The sequence below is a fragment of the Nymphaea colorata genome, chromosome 2 (genome assembly GCF_008831285.2).
Source record: "Nymphaea colorata isolate Beijing-Zhang1983 chromosome 2, ASM883128v2, whole genome shotgun sequence".
In the NCBI taxonomy this organism is placed as follows: domain Eukaryota; kingdom Viridiplantae; phylum Streptophyta; class Magnoliopsida; order Nymphaeales; family Nymphaeaceae; genus Nymphaea; species Nymphaea colorata.
The window spans coordinates 28,937,181-28,953,898 of record NC_045139.1 but is presented as its reverse complement, the minus strand read 5'-3'; the positions used below and the strand labels follow the sequence as shown (position 1 = coordinate 28,953,898).

General features: G+C 39.9%; 2 protein-coding genes across 2 annotated transcripts; one reads left to right on the top strand and one right to left on the bottom strand.

Annotated features, from left to right (window-relative positions):
* The first annotated feature begins 6,203 nt into the window (after positions 1 to 6,203).
* On the top strand, positions 6,204 to 10,428 carry LOC116247175 (ribonuclease 1-like). The gene is made up of 5 exons (XM_031619184.2): positions 6,204 to 6,351; positions 6,436 to 6,677; positions 7,043 to 7,198; positions 9,336 to 9,534; positions 9,929 to 10,428. The coding sequence occupies exons 2-5, from the start codon at positions 6,567 to 6,569 to the stop codon at positions 10,150 to 10,152; spliced, it is 690 nt and encodes a 229-aa protein (XP_031475044.1). The 5' UTR covers positions 6,204 to 6,351; positions 6,436 to 6,566; the 3' UTR covers positions 10,153 to 10,428.
* Positions 10,429 to 11,625: 1,197 nt separating this feature from the next.
* Positions 11,626 to 14,477, bottom strand: LOC116249267 (uncharacterized). The gene is made up of 4 exons (XM_031622488.2): positions 13,348 to 14,477; positions 12,510 to 12,902; positions 12,155 to 12,375; positions 11,626 to 12,051 (listed from the first exon to the last, which is right to left on the bottom strand). The coding sequence occupies exons 1-4, from the start codon at positions 14,195 to 14,197 to the stop codon at positions 11,773 to 11,775; spliced, it is 1,743 nt and encodes a 580-aa protein (XP_031478348.1). The 5' UTR covers positions 14,198 to 14,477; the 3' UTR covers positions 11,626 to 11,772.
* Positions 14,478 to 16,718: the final 2,241 nt, after the last annotated feature.

Genomic DNA, 16,718 nt, shown 5'->3' with positions numbered 1-16,718 from the left:
GAGACTCTGCTAGATTTTCTCCGCATAAATTTGAGTTTGTAGCTGAGTTAGGGCCCGCATTACGTTTTCCAACAAGTGGTATCAGAGCGAGGTTCTGTCCGAGGGCCGATTTATTGGAATAGTTATATCCTGAAATTATGGCGGCATTAGCAGTTGCATTAAACAATATTGAGAAACTTAACAATAGCAATTATGGCTATTGGAAATCCTGTATGGAGTCGTATTTTCTAGGACAGGAATTATGGGAGATAGTATTGGGATCAGACACTAATGTTCCTGTCGACGAGGAAGCGAAGAAGAAATGGATGATCAAAGCAGGAAAAGCTTTATTTGCAATTAAGGTATCAATCGAGAAAGACTTATTAGAGCATATACGAGATGCTACGACTCCTAAAGAAGCATGGGATGCTTTTACAACCCTATTTTCTTGAGCTAATGATGCCCGCCTACAATTGTTAGAAAATGATCTAGCTACATTAACTCAGGGAAGCATGTCGATAGCAGAATATTTTATGAAGGTTAAAAATATTTGTAGAGAGATATCTCAAATCGACCCTGAGTCTAAAATTAGTGAGGCCCGTATGCGGAGAATACTTATTCGCGGACTTCATCCAGAATTTGGTAGTTTTATAATTGGTGTTCAAGGCTGGCCAGTTCAACCAACTTTGTTGGAGTTAGAAAATCTCTTGATCAATCAAGAAACATTAGCGAAGCAAATGGTCAGGCTTTCTCTCAAGGGAAATAATGAAGAAGCTTTATTTAGTAAGGGTCAGAGATCACGATGGCCAGCTAAGCCAGTCATTCGGTCTCCAAGTAGGAATATTGCTGAAAAGAAAGAGAAAAATATAGAAAAGAAAACAAGAGAAACTACACAGCAGTGGAGACCAAAATTGAAATGTTTTAGATGTGGGAAATTGGGTCATATTGCTCGTGACTGCAGAGTCAAAATAAATGAAGGAAATGCAGTCATGACAAGTAAGCAAAATGGAGGAGCTAATGAAGTTGTACAAAAAAAATCATTTCTGTACTCAATGGAGGTTAAAGAGAATATTACACAAGAAAGATGCAATTCCACTCATACAAAACCCATAAAAGAAAAAGAAGAGAAGATCAATTATCAAACTGATTGGATAATTGATTCTGGATGCTCAAATCATATGACTGGTGATGAGAGCAAGTTTGTAAGTATGAAAGAATATGATGGAAATCGAGTTGTTGTTACTGCTAACAACACAAAGCTCCCGGTGGCACATATTGGAGAAGCAGAGGTTGTAGCCAATTTCGGTAAAGACCGGATTTTACGGAACGTTTACCATGTTCCAGGAATGACAAAAAATTTGTTGTCTGTGCCACAACTAACAGCTTTAGGGCACTATGTTTTGTTCGGCCCAAATGATGTGAAAATTTATAAAGACGAAGATGTTCAAGGAACTCCCGTGTTTGAAGGAAGAAAAGTTGAGTCAATATATGTATTGTCAGCAGAAACAGCATATATTGACAAAGCAAAGAAGCATGACACTGCAGATATCTGGCATGAGAGAGTCGCTCATGTTGGATACAACAAACTTCGGGAGATGTCTAATAAGGGGCAGTTGATTGGTCTGCCCAAGCTTGAGGTACGAACAGATAAAGTATGCCCAGGATGTCAATATGGAAAGGCGCACAGGAGGCCATACAAAGAATCAAAATATAGAGCTAAAGCGCCATTCGAGCTTGTGCATTCAGACGTATTCGGCAAAGTACCAGACCCATCAGTTGGAGGTAAGTGGTATTTTATCACTTTTATTGATGACTTTTCAAGGTATACTTGGGTCTATTTTATGAAAGAAAAGTCTGAAGCACTTAAATTTAAGGAGTTTCACCAGATGGTGAAAAATGAACTTGGGCATACAATTCAGTGTCTACGAACTGATAATGGTGGCGAATATACATCAGACATGTTCATGGCGTACATGAAGCAACATGGTATTCGTAGGCAATTTACATGCGCCTATACGCCTCAACAAAATGGAGTGGCAGAACGGAAGAACCGCCACATAGCAGAAACGTGTCGAAGCATGATGCATGCAAAGAACATGCCACTAAGATTTTGGGCCGAGTGTGTCAGCACTGCTGTACACGTAATTAATCGACTACCAATGCCAAGATTTAATTTCAAGTCTCCATATGAAATGCTTTATAAAAAGAAGTCATCTGTGAGTTATTTTCGAGTATTTGGTTGTGTTTGTTATGTTTTTATATCTGAGCAGCACAAGACTAAGTTCGACAAAAAGGCACAGAGGTGTGTCTTTGTCGGATATGACCCATATCGGAAAGGATGGAGATGTGCTAATCCTAGCACAGGACAAGTTTATGTTTCTCGCGACGTCATCTTCGATGAAGCATCATCGTGGTGGTCAGAAGAGAAGAAGACGCTTACAGACTCTCCAGTTCTTGAAAGAGACGTTCAAAACAAAATACAGTTTGAGATGAATCAAGGAGAGCCTCAGTCTAAAGACATAGAAGTAAGACAACTAGAGAAGCCAGTTCAGATGCCTGAACATAGTCCAAGACGAGAAGAACGTGCAGATCCATGGAGAACTGGAGTCAGTCCAGTCCAACAAAGAAGTGCAGAAGAAGAAAGACCATCACAATTTGAAGAGCTAGAAGAAGCACCCATGACACTAAGATGATCAACAAGAATACCAAAACCAAATCCTAAGTATGTAGATGCAGACTGTGCCATCATGGAGGAGATCGAGCCAGCTTCTTTTGAAGAAGCAAAAGATGTTGAAAAGTGGCAATCAGCAATGAAAGATGAAATAAAGGCATTGGAGCATAACGAAACCTGGGAGCTCGTACCAAAGCCTGCAGGAGTAAAGCCCATTACTTGTAAATGGGTTTACAAAATAAAAAGAAAGACAGATGGCTCAGTTGATAGATATAAGGCTCGACTAGTCGCGAGAGGATTTTCTCAGCAGTATAATATTGATTTTGAAGAAACTTTTAGTCCTGTTGCGAAAATCACATCCGTACGTGTTCTGATAGCCATTGCTGCAAGCAAATCCTAGAAGTTATGGCAAATGGATGTGAAAAATGCATTCTTATATGGAGATCTCGACCATGAAATCTATATGGAGCAACCTGAAGGATTCAAATCTCCAAACAAGCCAGACTACATCTGCAAGTTAAGAAAAGCACTCTATGGACTGAAACAAGCACCAAGAGCATGGTATGAGAAAATAGCTGAATTTTTGGTGTTTAGTGGATTTCAAGTCTCTTCATCAGATTCAAGTCTCTTCATCAAGACAAGAGGTACGAAACTTACTATCTTGTTAATTTATGTTGATGATTTAATTATCACTGGAGATGACAATGAAGAAATTAATCTCATTCGTGAACATCTCACGGTGAGATTTGAAATGAAAGAGCTGGGAGAGTTGCGACACTTCCTTGGATTGGAAATTGATTATGAATCTAAAGGACTATTTTTAAGTCAAAAGAAGTATGCTCATGACTTACTACGTAAGTATGGTATGCTCGGATGTAAACCTATCTCAACACCAATTGAGATAAATGCAAAGCTTAGAACTGACGAAGGAGACAAGCTAGAAGACGTTACTATGTATCGGCAACTGGTTGGAAGCCTAATTTACTTAACATTAACAAGACCAGACATTGCCTATGCAGTAGGTGTTGTGAGCAGGTTTATGCAAACTCCAAGGAAACCACATTTAGAAGCACTAAAAAGAATATTAAGGTATATCAAAGGAACTCTTGACTTTGGTATACTTTATGAGAAGGGACCAACTTGTCAAGTTGTTGGTCATTGTGATGCGGATTATGCTGGAGACTTATCAACTCGAAGATCGACCACTGGATATACATTCAGTCTTGGAAGTGGTGCAATTTCATGGTGCAGTAAAAGACAACCGACAGTTTCACTGTCTATAACAGAAGCTGAATATAGAGCAGCATCTCAAGCAGCACAAGAATGTGTGTGGTTGATGCGACTGCTGAAAGACATTAAACAAGACGTGGATTATGCAGTAAGACTCTACTGCGATAATCAAAGTGCAGTCAGACTTGCAAAGAATCCTGTCTTCCATGTTCGAACGAAACATATAGAGGTGGAACATCACTTTATTAGAGAGAAGGTACTCAAAGGAGAGATTCAGTTGCAGCCAATTGCTTCAGAAGATCAAGTCGCTGACATCTTTACCAAGGGCTTACCAGTACAGACATTCGTAAAACTTCGAAGAATGTTGAGAATCATAAGTAGAGAGTCGGTAATGAGGGGGAGATTGTAGAGAGTCATCACCGACTCTCTTGGAAGAGTCGAGATGACTCAAGAGGCTTGTAGCCTCTTCATTTGTAAAGTCGGTGAGAGTCTCAATTTTAAGTCGGTGGTTATGTAATGATTAAAGAAGAAAAATAATAATTAAATAAAATAAAGAAAAGTAAATGTGGAAGTCGGTGGAAGCATCCACCACCGACTTTATCTCCCTATAAATAGGGACGTTGGGTCATAGTGAGAGTGTAAGGAGAAAAATCAAGTTGAGTGATCTTGGGTTCTCACTTTGTGAGTTGGGTGTGTTGAGTGATCTTAGGTTCTCACTTTGTGAGTTGGGTGTGTGCTCATTTTATGAGCTGGTGAGTGTTAGCTCGTGTGTTCACTTTGTGAACTCGAGTTAAAGTTTCAAGTGTATGCTGCAAGGGCGTTGGGTATGTTAGCTCACTGCGTGAGTCGAGGTGAGTTTTCTTAAGCCCTCTTTTGTAATATCCAATTTGATGAATAAATAGTTTACTTGTTCAAATATACTTTGCCAAGTTCTTATTAAGTATCAGTTTGGACGTCGAGACTCTGCTAGATTTTCTCCGCATAAATTTGAGTTTGTAGCTGAGTTAGGGCCCGCATTACGTTTTCCAACACTGAGTTCCTTTATAATTAACTCCTGCAAACAGTCTTCACCACATAAGAAGATCTGTCAAAAGAGGGGCCTGTGCCAACTCACGCTAAACACCTTATCTTTGAACTTGGTAAATCAGAAGGAATTACTACCATCATCCTCCCAAATGCTGATACGAAGGCTTTTCCTCTTCAAACCATTCTCATGCATTTTGGATTTCCTAATTTCCACATATTCCAAACTGTTATGGGAAAAGCCACATTTCAAAAACTGCACTCCATTTCGGACGATTTTTTTTTCTTCCACCACCATGTAGAAGCCTCTGCAACTGAACCCCGATGGCTGATCCTCACATTGAATTTGTGTGCGTATGTGCATATAAATATTATAGGGGAGTTCAATGCTACCATGCACCAGACGTTGTCGGATAGTTACAATTCAAAATTTTTCTGCTAATAAATAGCCGTTAAGTTGACATTAGCCATAGTCTGTGGTATTGTGATGGTGGAGGGTAGTTTTAGTGACGATTTATGAATTTTTAGCGATAATTTTTTGAATTATAGCCATGTAACAACTATCAGGCATACGACAACATTGACTTTTTGTATATATATATATATATATATATATAGTTTTGGTGTTTTGGAGAGGATCCCTCTTCGGTATATTCCGGGCTCTAGGTAAGCAATCTTCTATTGTTATGTTAATTCTTTCCAGAAGAAAGCGAAGTCTTCAGTTCACCATGAAAGGTCATTAGATTGAATGCCTCTAATCATATCCTTATGGAGATCGAACAGTAGTAAAAATATAACAATAATTTTGCAAGCCGCGTTTAAACTCATCTCGTATCGTAGTCTGTCCATCGGAGTCCGCCCCACTCAAGGCAAGTTTGATGAAGCCGATCGATCGAACTCAGACTAGCGCTCAAGTAAATGAACAAATAAACCGGGGCTCGGTGGGTGTAGCTCTAACTGGGTGCAACAAGTTTGGACCAATCATGCAAGGAAAAAATGGATAAATACCATTTGAATAAGCAAGTTTCTTGTTTTCGAATTTCGAGGGATAGTTAGGCCTTTAAAATTTTAAATGGTGATAAATTAATTAGATGATTTCTTTCTTAATTTTTCGTATTTATGGTGAATAAGTATCATTAAATTGCATGCACAAAATTGGAAGCTCCGTTTGCGCTTCCCGTGATGATAGGCTAACCACTCCCCGGTGCTATAGAGTTTTAAGAAGCCATGACCCGTGAATACAAATTCGAGAATCGTGAGAGTCTTACATTTGGAAAAGTCGGGCCTGGACTGAAGTTCTCAAAACTCTTCAGCGGCCAGTCCAAAAGAGAAACTTGGGTTGAAATGGTAACGGAAGTGACGGTTCGTCAAGTGACTGTTGGATATTCCCAGAGGATCCTCTCAATGGCAATTTTACAAATCCTACCAAATCAATAATATATTTGTTGGTAGGAAAAGGAAACAATGAGAAATTGCAGTCACCAGTGGCGCGAAAAATTAGTATAATCCCTCTCTTTCTCTCTTTTGTGCAGAATACTCGCGGCTATAAAGGATCACGCAAGGCATCATCCTAAGAGCAGGGTACAAACGCCTTCATCATTTTCTCTCCTCATTCTTATAAAGTTTGGTAGGCGGTGACCGCGGCCGTGGTTGGTGGGCAAAGATGGATCCTGCATCAGGTTCTCTGAAGATGACGATGGTGGTCGTTTTGTTATCGATCTCGTGCATCGTGTCAAGCGCTCAAGATTTTGATTTCTTTTACTTCGTTCAGCAGGTTCTTTTTTCTTTCATGAAAAATTTTCGTTATTATGCTATTATATACAGCACGAATCAAGAGGGAAATTGTGGAGGGTACAGTAAAGACTTAAGATAAAGGCCCTGAATGAAGTTTCGGTCCTGCCATTCTGCTTCCTAATTAGTTTTAGTTATGTTCATGGTGTTTCCCTCGAGAGGCATGGTAGCCGGGGCTCCTTTGGTAGTTTATGAACAAACCCATTGGGCGGTCTGATCCTCGAAGGGCTCCAAGGAATTAACAAACCAGAGTAGAAGTTGTCAAGTTGATGATTCATATTCTTCATTGTCACATGATATTCTGATATTTGGATCATCAGGGTGCATCTTCTCTTTTGTTCTGCGCAGTGGCCAGGCGCTTATTGTGATACCAAATTCGGCTGTTGCTACCCGAAGACAGGCAAACCTGCTGTGGATTTCAGCATTCATGGCCTCTGGCCCAACTACAACGACGGCGGCTACCCTTCCCACTGCGACAATGGCAGCCCATTTCTTCCTTCCGAGGTCTGTATTTTGCCCACAAGTCACAGATGTTCTTCTCCAATTTTCTTGGCAAATAGAAATGTCCGGATATCTTGAGTGATTTGTTTACTTCTTCGTATCTTTCCATTGGGAGGGTGACTTTTGGAAAGGGCAGTACTGTAGGACCCTCGCTTTTCTAAATGCTTTCTTATGCCAAGTAGGGGCATCAGCATCACCTGTTCGAGGTTGAGGGCCTCTCTTAATTTCTACCATCATCCAGGTTTTTCTTGTTTGAAAAGCTTTTCGCGCGATTCTTTTTAGAAAACTGTGAAAAGAATTCATGACAGAAAAGTCTATTAAAAATGTTTTGTAGAATCGTTAGGCCTCCATGCTCGAGAGAGACACATCTTTAATAATTATAGGTGTCCAGATGCTTGATGGGATTCACTTGCATAGTAAAGAAGCATTTCTTAATAGCCTAAGCATCGTAATATTTGAAGGGATTCAAGTACGCTACTTTTACAGAACGAAAAGAGACTAATCTTAGTGAATCTCACTAAACGGTCCTATTTTCCTCGTGCCCCGTCTCCCATTAAACATAATTATTAAGATATTATACATATTTTCATAACTAAATTAAAAAAAGGCATAATTCACTATTAAAATGTGAAAAATAGAACGGAATGAAGTTTGAAATGAAAAAAGGAAAACATGAAAAGCTATAAACACTCTTAACTGTGAAAAACGACGGCACTTCAAAAAGGGTAGCTGCTATTCTTGAAATACCATGCTTCTATTTGGACCATGGTATCGATTTATTTGAAAAATCTCGGAACACCACATCATTTTCATCCCGTCGCCCGCTTTTATGTCTTTGGTAATACCATTTATCTGGATTAAAGCTGTTTGAATGAAAATAGGTTTCACTTTTTTCTCATGAGTGATAAGAATCATAAGATCCAATAAGCGTTTCTCATTTTCCATTTAAGCTGCAGTCGAGGACTGCAACATTTGGGAAGTTAATTATGATGATCATCAACACACAGCCTTTCTTGGATCCGGTCTTTTCTGAGCAAGTGCAGGCCGGCGTCCTCCTTAATGATGGCTGTATTTTTTGCAGTAATTCGTCCATTTTTTACTCACAAATTAGCGGCATCCATATTAATTAAGGGAAATTCAATTTCTTTCGGTTATTATTTCTAGAATTGACAGGCTTCGTAAAACAGGAGACGTTATAGGGATCCTGAGGGTAGATGTTCTTTCAATTAGGCAATTTTGCTTTATGTGGACTGTTTTTTCCTATAATCTTAAGTTAAGAGATCTTCACGTCAGGCTCTTATTTGGTACTTTTTTCGAAAAAACAACGTTCTTAATTCTTCTTTAAAATGACAAAGCTTGAAAACACCAGAACATGTCATATATATATGTCATGGACCCTAACAAAAGACTCAGCAGCAAATAACCAAAATGTCTCTAATGCTTAAATAGAAGGCATCCTCGTAAAATTGCCCTTTCTTAGTTTTTACTTGTGGAAGAGAGACGTAGATGCTCACATCAGGTGTAAAACCCCATGGCCATTTTCCCCATACTCTGGTAATGGCATGTATCGGCTTTTGCAAGAGAAGAGCAACACTGGGAGTTGAACCAGCGACTGGTGGCTTGGCAGCCACTAGACCTCCCAAGTGTGTTACAACCCCCGGGACAACATGGAAAGTGCTTTCGCTCCCATATTTTTCTTTCATTTTTTTTCCGTTTTTGGCTTTTCCTGCTCGAAAGTACGTCATGTCAAGGAACAGGCAGCGTTTTGCCCGGCTTCACCTTCTCGCCCTCTCGATACAAGACAAAGACAGGAAAGCGTTGATGGTTTGTGCCTTGTGAGTGCGCACGCCATGGAGGTTAATCCTAGTTTTTAAATCTCGAATAGCTATATACTTAAAAAGTAGGACTGGTACAAGTCTCAATCATTTTGAGTTCTTGGAACAAACGCATAAGCAGAAAAATGTTTTTGAAATTTGACATCTACTTTGGTTTTCAGATTTCTCTTTGAACGACTAATAGGTGTGGCGCTTGTTTGTTGCATTCATCATGATTCCTCGACTCTCTACCTTTCTATATATTTTGGACAAGGTTTTGAAAAGATCAACGAAATATGTATTACATGAATTGTAATTTATTGCAGATATCGGACTTGAGGGATGAGATGGAGAAGCAGTGGCCTTCTCTGTCGTGCCCAAGCAGCGACGGCACCAGCTTTTGGTCCCACGAGTGGGAGAAGCACGGGACTTGCTCTGAATCGGTGCTGAACCAGCACCAGTACTTCCAAGCTGCGCTCAACCTCAAAACCCAACTCAACCTCCTCCACATCCTAACCAAAGCAGGTAAACTTTACATTTCACATCTTGAATTAACAAAAAAGAGTCGTTTAATTAGTTGTCACTTTTCAATCTTGGGTCTGTTGTCTTATGCCACCGAAATTTAATATCGAGAAAGGTCCAAAACCATAGTCGGTGCGCCCACAATATATATAGGACCATAACATATTTAATGTACAGGTTGGTAAGTGTATGCCTATATGGTGGTAGATGAGTCACAGTATGTGATCTTCGTTTGCGTGAACCGTTGAAGAAACCTCCAATTGTGAAAAATCAGCTCATTGGTCTTTGCACTATTTAGTTTACAAATTATTTTCAAAATGTCGTCGAAGTATTATTAATCTTTTGTTACCAATAGGATCATCTTCTCACGCATTCGATTTTGCTCTTTTGATTTTAGGAATTCGGCCAGATGGAGGAAGTTACAGTTTAGAAAGCATAAAGAATGCCATACAAGAAGCAACAGGGTTTGCCCCAGGTATAGAATGCAATGTTGATGAGAGCAGGCAACCGCAGCTCTACCAGATCTTCGTATGTGTGAACACAAAGGGAACCAACTTCATTGACTGCCCTGTCCTGCCAAGAGGAAGATGTTCCTCGGAAGTTGAATTTCCTGCTTTCTGAATCAAAGTCGCGTCTCCAGATTGTTGGAGGACGAGATTAGCTCAGCAAATTCCTACCCCATGACAAATCTCAGACAGTTGAATCTTTTGCACTCTGGTTAATGAGAAAAAAAAGTTCAAATACATGCAATATAATTTACAGTACTGCCTTAGCTGCAGTGGATTGTGCTAAACCCACTTCCTGGAAGGATAGTCAAAACTCTGTGTGTGTGTGTGTGTGTATATATATATATATTGAGGAACTGAACCTCACGATTTCATGGGGTTCCCTTCCCTTCCTCACCACCTTCTTAATTCAATATTTAATCGATACGCATGTTAGTTGGAGTGTCGCAATCTGCCCCTGGCGTGACTCGCAAGGAAAAACTGGACCACGTCTAGGTCAGGATTCATGTATATGTGTGCGCATGCACGCACACTCCTGTCGTTGTTGAAATTTACCGGCTACCCTTAGTTGCCGAAGGGGTTTTTATTTACTTTGTGTCACTTGTTTTTGGATGTCCCACACACGCAGCCCGATTTATTGTTGAGGCGTATGTGAGACATCCGGATATCTATCTATATATATATATATATATATATATATAGTAATCATATGAAAAAACATGCTTCTTTATGCATATATATCATATTGTAAGCTATAAAATCTGAAATAGTTGATTACTGTCGTTAGGGAGGGGATGGTGAGCCCATACTGCCAAAGAAGCAGCTGCAGCTGCCGGATCAGACTCAAATCTATGCATCAGGAAACATAATTTTGCTGCTGGACCTACGAAGATCACATCCATGTCATTAGGTAGCAAAAAGATACATGCACCTTACAAGTATATGCAATAAAGAGGCATACTTGGGCGCATTTCTATATATGTATTTTCTATTCAATTTTGACCTTACAGATATCTTTGCAAGATCATCAGCTAGAAAAGACAACTTGATTTTTTTGGGCTTTTTATTTAAAGCATGACTTTAAAGCATGGTGTGACATGAAGACTTCGAATTCATCAACTTTTAAGCTTGAAAAGACCTGATATATTTCACCATGGAATGACTGCAGCGGTTGGTTCCTGTAAAGTCAACGGTGAATTGAAAAGTGTAGGTCATTCCAAAGTCAAGCAAAGTCGATGACATGCGAAGCATAATGCGGACTCGTTCTGCCAGCACCTGATGATGCATATGGAGTTCAACCCACAAAATTGTTCTGGTTTTAGAACTTAAAAAGAGTTATTGTGAAGTCTATCTGCAAACATGTGGTATTTAAATTTGGTCTCCGAGTCAGGTCGCTGTTCAAGCTTATCCCCTCATCCTCCCATTCTACTAATTCCATCTGCCCCTGAGGTATGTGAAAGACAGGAGATAACAGATCAAGTCTACCAGAACCTTTGTCGAGTAGGAATCACATGTTACATGGCCTTGTCTTTGTTTCCGAACCCGTGACAATTTATTCGATGCAAATATTAAACCAGAGGAAAGAAGATTGAACTTATGAAGTGCAGATATTTTTACTGTGTTACTGTACAAGAAAAAAACACGCGCAGTGCATAGCTCTAAAAGGTATGCAAAGGGTGTACAGGTTCCACTAATTAGCGACCTGTAAACATATGGAGAAAGAAAAATCTACAGTTCATCTTTCTTGGTCACTCCCTGGACATGGGAAAAGGAGGCCTAAGCGACTTCTTTTAACCTGGCTACCATCAAAGTGAATGTTTGCCAGCACATCTTGACACCATTTCAATTGCTTGGTGGAGACGATTGGCATAGCCAGAACTCTAGCAACAAGTCTCAAGTCAATTGAGCAACACAAACATTCAACCCTGTACCAGCCTTGAATTTGGTTCCTTCTTTTCCTCTTTAAGAGCGAATCCCTCTTTTCTGTTTGCAAATTCTTCAATGCTGCTTCCTTCTGTAGGAAGTGTTCAAGAAGAAACAGAATGTTAGACATGGCAAGTTTTTTTTTCCAATATGTGGATCACTAAACCATTACACAGAAAAAGAGATCAGCATACTTCTCGAAGCGTTCTTTTTATATCTGATAACATCTTCAGGTCATTGGCGTCTTCTACTTGTGCTTCATCCCACAGCAGGAACCTTCGCAGACTAACAGAAGGTTTTCTCCCGTGATCGTTCTTGAGAAATTTCAGAAACCATACTATGCACTCCTCAACTACATTTAGCAGTTCGCTCGACTCCATGTTCTTACCTCCAGTTCTATCAGCTTCCAGTTGATCTGCATTTTCCATATGTGCGAAGCATATATAATCAACTTCATGAAAAAGGGCGAGAGAAGAAAAACTTGGCGGCAGCAAAAATTAGGGATCGAAGTTGACTGCAACCAATACAGAAAGCAAGGCAAGAGATCACCTGACAGGGAAGGAACCAGTAGTAGGTCTTTATATTGCATAAACCTGAATTGGGAATAGTTCCAAAACCTCTCGCCTCGCATGCGTTCGTCCTCCATGAATCTCTCGAGCAGAATCCTGAAGTGATCAAATTTGGCAGCTATCTTATTACATGGAAGTCTCGCTGGAGGAACAGAGGATGCCATTTCCTGAATCTTCCTGTATTGGTATTGAAGAGCCTCGGAGCACAAACAAGAGTGACCCACATAAAACATCTCAACACGTGCTCTTACACTCTTGATAAATTTCCTTGTAACAGCTTCGCTCCTATCGGCATTGTCTGTCAGAACAGACACTAAACCAGCAAATTTCTGTGGCAGTTCTGAATTCCAAACTAGCCTCGCCAAAATTGTTCCTAAAACAATATATCAACGTTTCAGATTGCAGTACACGGTATATGGGGATGTTCTTTAGGTTTACTTTCCATGGATATTCCTCTAAATCGGCACCAACTTATATCCATTATAGAATAACTCGATTTAGCAGAAGCTTAGCAGAACCGACGGAAAATATCACTAATGATGAAAAAGAGGAAACAAAACAATGGGCATGCTTTTCCTATTCCACTAATGCTTTTGTTTCATCACTCTACAGAAATCTGAGGCACTGAGAAAATTTTCCTCGTGGTTTCCGAAACGTCTTGACAAAGTGAAAAATGAAAATCAAATTTGAACTCTTTGTAGAGAATTTTCACAAAAATTTCCCTCACGGAAAGTTGTTAACCACAGGTTGCAAAAAGAAACTTCATGTTTTGGGGTGAATCTGTAAAAATAAACAAATATATATTGGCAGCTACTCACTTAAATTATCGGTGCATTCCTCGTTCAGGCGATTAAGCTGTGTTATCCTTTCTCTATACTCCTGATAGAATTGGTCAACCTCTTCCCTTTCTTCTTCTACCTCCAATCCTCTCTGAAAAGTCAATGTACCCGTGGTGCTAATTCGATCTAGCACATTTCTTCCAGTTTCATAATTTACAGCCTCCGAAACTGATTCATCAATTGACTCAGCCGTGTCTGCATCCTCAGTACTGTTATGATCTTCCTCCACCTTTTCGTTTTCGTTGTCATCTGTTGCGATGAACTCCTCATCGGCTACCGGAACTTCTTCTATCCTTGCAGATACATTCGTTGCTTGTTCTGCTCGCATGCCTGCTAGTGCATTCATTACTTCTTGAACTTCTGCTTCCGAAGATTCGTTGGTGCTCTGTTCTTCTTCTATGTTTGGCATTTCTTTCACGATATTTTGAACAACTTCAATCCTTGCATATCCGCTTACGAGTGGAGGGACTTCAAAAATGCGAAACCACTCGATCCCAGGAATGAATTCATGGACATCTTCATATTCTTCCGAATCCTCACAATTTATCGACTCCTCTGGCCAAACCGCTGACTCCGTGGAACCTTTATTGCGGAACAGTCGAGCTACCAAAAATCTATAAACAGGGAAAATGAAGTAAACGACGGCAACCTTGAAGGGGAAAAACAGAATCACTGCTATCCATTTCCTTGATGCCTTCACCCACACAAAAAATTGGCAGGGTATGAGCCAAAAAGGATTGAAAAAGAAGCTCAAGAGATGCCATCGAAGAGAACCAGAGGGTATCAAGTAAACTGTAAGGAGCAACCAAGCACGAGCGAGCGGAGTCATCTCGGGGGCAAACTAGACTGCAGTAGCTCTGTAATTCTGCACTCTCTGATACATGTATGCTTTTGGTGCAAGAAGGATACCATGTCCACATTTTTCTAATGATTGACCCCAATGTACCGCAAACCGCGCCATTTCTCTGTATAACAAGAAACTTCCGCTGCTACTTCAGCCCGTCTTCTGGGTAATATTTGTGAGAAGAATTGAATATGTCGGTCAACCATACGGCACCCAATGGCGTGCAATATCCACTACCTCATATGTGGCCTGGAGATTTTCTCTTCATCCATAAGGGGAACTGTGGAATCCCACATTTTTCTACTGCTCTTGCTAAGGGTGACTTCGGTAAGCTTTGATTTGACTGATTCAAATTCCTCAACCTCCAACCTCACATCAAATCGTCAAACCCCACAACCTGAGTTTCACATAAAGCCCAACGCACCTCGGTTCTAGACTTGTGTTTCCAGTTTTAATTTACAAACCAAAGTCAGTTTTGGAAGCAAAACTCAAAACCTGGTTTTACTTCTAAAATAAGGTTTTTCCAATCTTTGAATGCCATCAAAATTGGGTTTGAAAAAAAATGCAGTTTTGACAAAACCTGATTTTATAAAAAAGAGTGAAAAACCTTCCAATCAAGTTATTCATAAAAACCAGGTTTTCAAAACCAACAAATCGAGTATTTAAAATTCATTAAAAAAGTTAAGTTTTATAAAACCAAGTTTTTGGTGTGTCTCACGGTGCAGAATCCCATTCATCTGCAACCTCAGAAGTAAATTGAACACCAAGTAGAAGAAACTAATGACACAGGGACAGTTACTGCGGCAATGTAGGCATCACTGGTATGACGTATCTGATTTAATGGGAACCACAATTTTTTTGTTTTTATATGGGTAAGACGATGTCCACTTTTTGACGAAAATACAACCATACATACTGTGGAAAATTGGTCGAAGTCCGACAACTTTGGATGGGAGTCTTAAATAAAAAACGATGAAGGGGATTGTGGCACTCCACTCGCCGCCAATGCAGAAGGATGCCGCCGAAAAGAATGGAACGCTGCTTCGCTCTTCGGAATGCGTCAGATCCCGTATAACAAGCGGCTGGCTCTTGACCCTCGAATTCAAACATGTGGACGCAAAATGTATCTTTACATCCACGGATATAGATAGATTTGGAATCTGTTTAATTGGATGAACTAAAGAGATCTGGATGAAATTGCTGGACCGATTTAAATTCAGTGCATAGTTTCATAGCCGAACCCAAATTTGAGTTTGATATCTGACTGAGATTGAATGAAGTTCCAACCACATTACATAAAAATATCAGAGTTTATACTAGTTGATCTGAATTCAGCATTAAGAAACAAAGCCTGAAATCGGGTCCCCAGATTGTATGGAATCCGATTAACCCAAATTCTTTACAGGCCAGACCTGATTTAGAGGTACGAATCGTGTGCAGTTTTATTCATGCATGAGTACTAAAACCGTCTTCTTCTCCTCTTATTTGGTCACCATTGCAGGACATTGGGTTTTCACCTTTATCAAGATAAGATAGAAAAGGAAAAGGACTTGCTCACGGGCTGACACGTGGTATGCTACCCCCACCCCTCTTTTTTTTTTTTCTGTGTTTGCAGTTGAGTTTTATGGAAGTATGATATCATTTTTAAAATACCATATTTAAAAGTGAATGAAAAGCGGAAGAATGGTAAAGACAAAGATTTATTGTTTGTTTACTTTTTTTTTTTTTTTTGAATCAAAGTAAAAGCACATGGGAGGACTTTGGGGCTGTAGAAGAGTTGAACCAACTCGAATTTGACTCAAGTTATGAAAGATTCAGCTTGAGTTCTGCACAAACTTGAGTTGAATTTGACTTCACCAACTCGAACTCAGATTCAACTCAATCTGCTCAAGCTCGAGTTTCACTAAACTGGAGCTAACCAAGCACTAAAAGAAAACTTTATCTAAAATAAAAGCAGGTGAGTTTGAAATGGAGACCTCCTTTTGAAAATGCAAAGGAAACAATAGCAAACTAACAAAATGCGTGGCAATCAATGTAAATTGGAATAGAATAAGAGTAGGATTCTGCAAGGGAGGATGCGTCCACAGTTGGTTGGAGTTGCAGGAAGCTTCATAGAAGCTTCACTAACACTCAGAGTCTTTTTCGAAGAAGACAGGAAGAGTGAACTTTGTTTTGTCCCCAAGGAAGTGAAGGTTGTGCTGGCTACAATGACAATGAATGGGCCTCAAGCTACGATTGCCCTCATCTAATTGATGTTGAGCACTGGCATTTAAAAAGAGATAAGGTAGTGTACCTGTTGATAGCAACTTAAAGATCAGGACGCATTGATTTTTGTCTGTTTTTTTTGTTTTTTGTTTTCTTTATAGAAGAATGAAGTGCCTCTTCTAATTGCTGGATCCATGTCAGTAGCGAAGAAGCTACCATGTGGCTGGTGAGGGCCATTGCCCATGCCAGTCCATGAGATCTTTCTGCTGTAATGGAGTTGGATTTGGGTCCATCAACATGA

Coding starts and splice junctions, on each gene's coding strand:
- LOC116247175 (XM_031619184.2), top strand. CDS start 6,567: ATGGATCCTGCATCAGGTTCTCTGAAGATGACGATGGTGGTCGTTTTG. Junction 6,678..7,042: donor TCTTTTACTTCGTTCAGCAG/GTTCTTTTTTCT, acceptor TGTTCTGCGCAG/TGGCCAGGCGCTTATTGTGA. Junction 7,199..9,335: donor GCCCATTTCTTCCTTCCGAG/GTCTGTATTTTG, acceptor AATTTATTGCAG/ATATCGGACTTGAGGGATGA.
- LOC116249267 (XM_031622488.2), bottom strand. CDS start 14,197: ATGACTCCGCTCGCTCGTGCTTGGTTGCTCCTTACAGTTTACTTGATA. Junction 12,903..13,347: donor GGAATGCACCGATAATTTAA/GTGAGTAGCTGC, acceptor ATATTGTTTTAG/GAACAATTTTGGCGAGGCTA. Junction 12,376..12,509: donor ACTGGTTCCTTCCCTGTCAG/GTGATCTCTTGC, acceptor TGGAAAATGCAG/ATCAACTGGAAGCTGATAGA.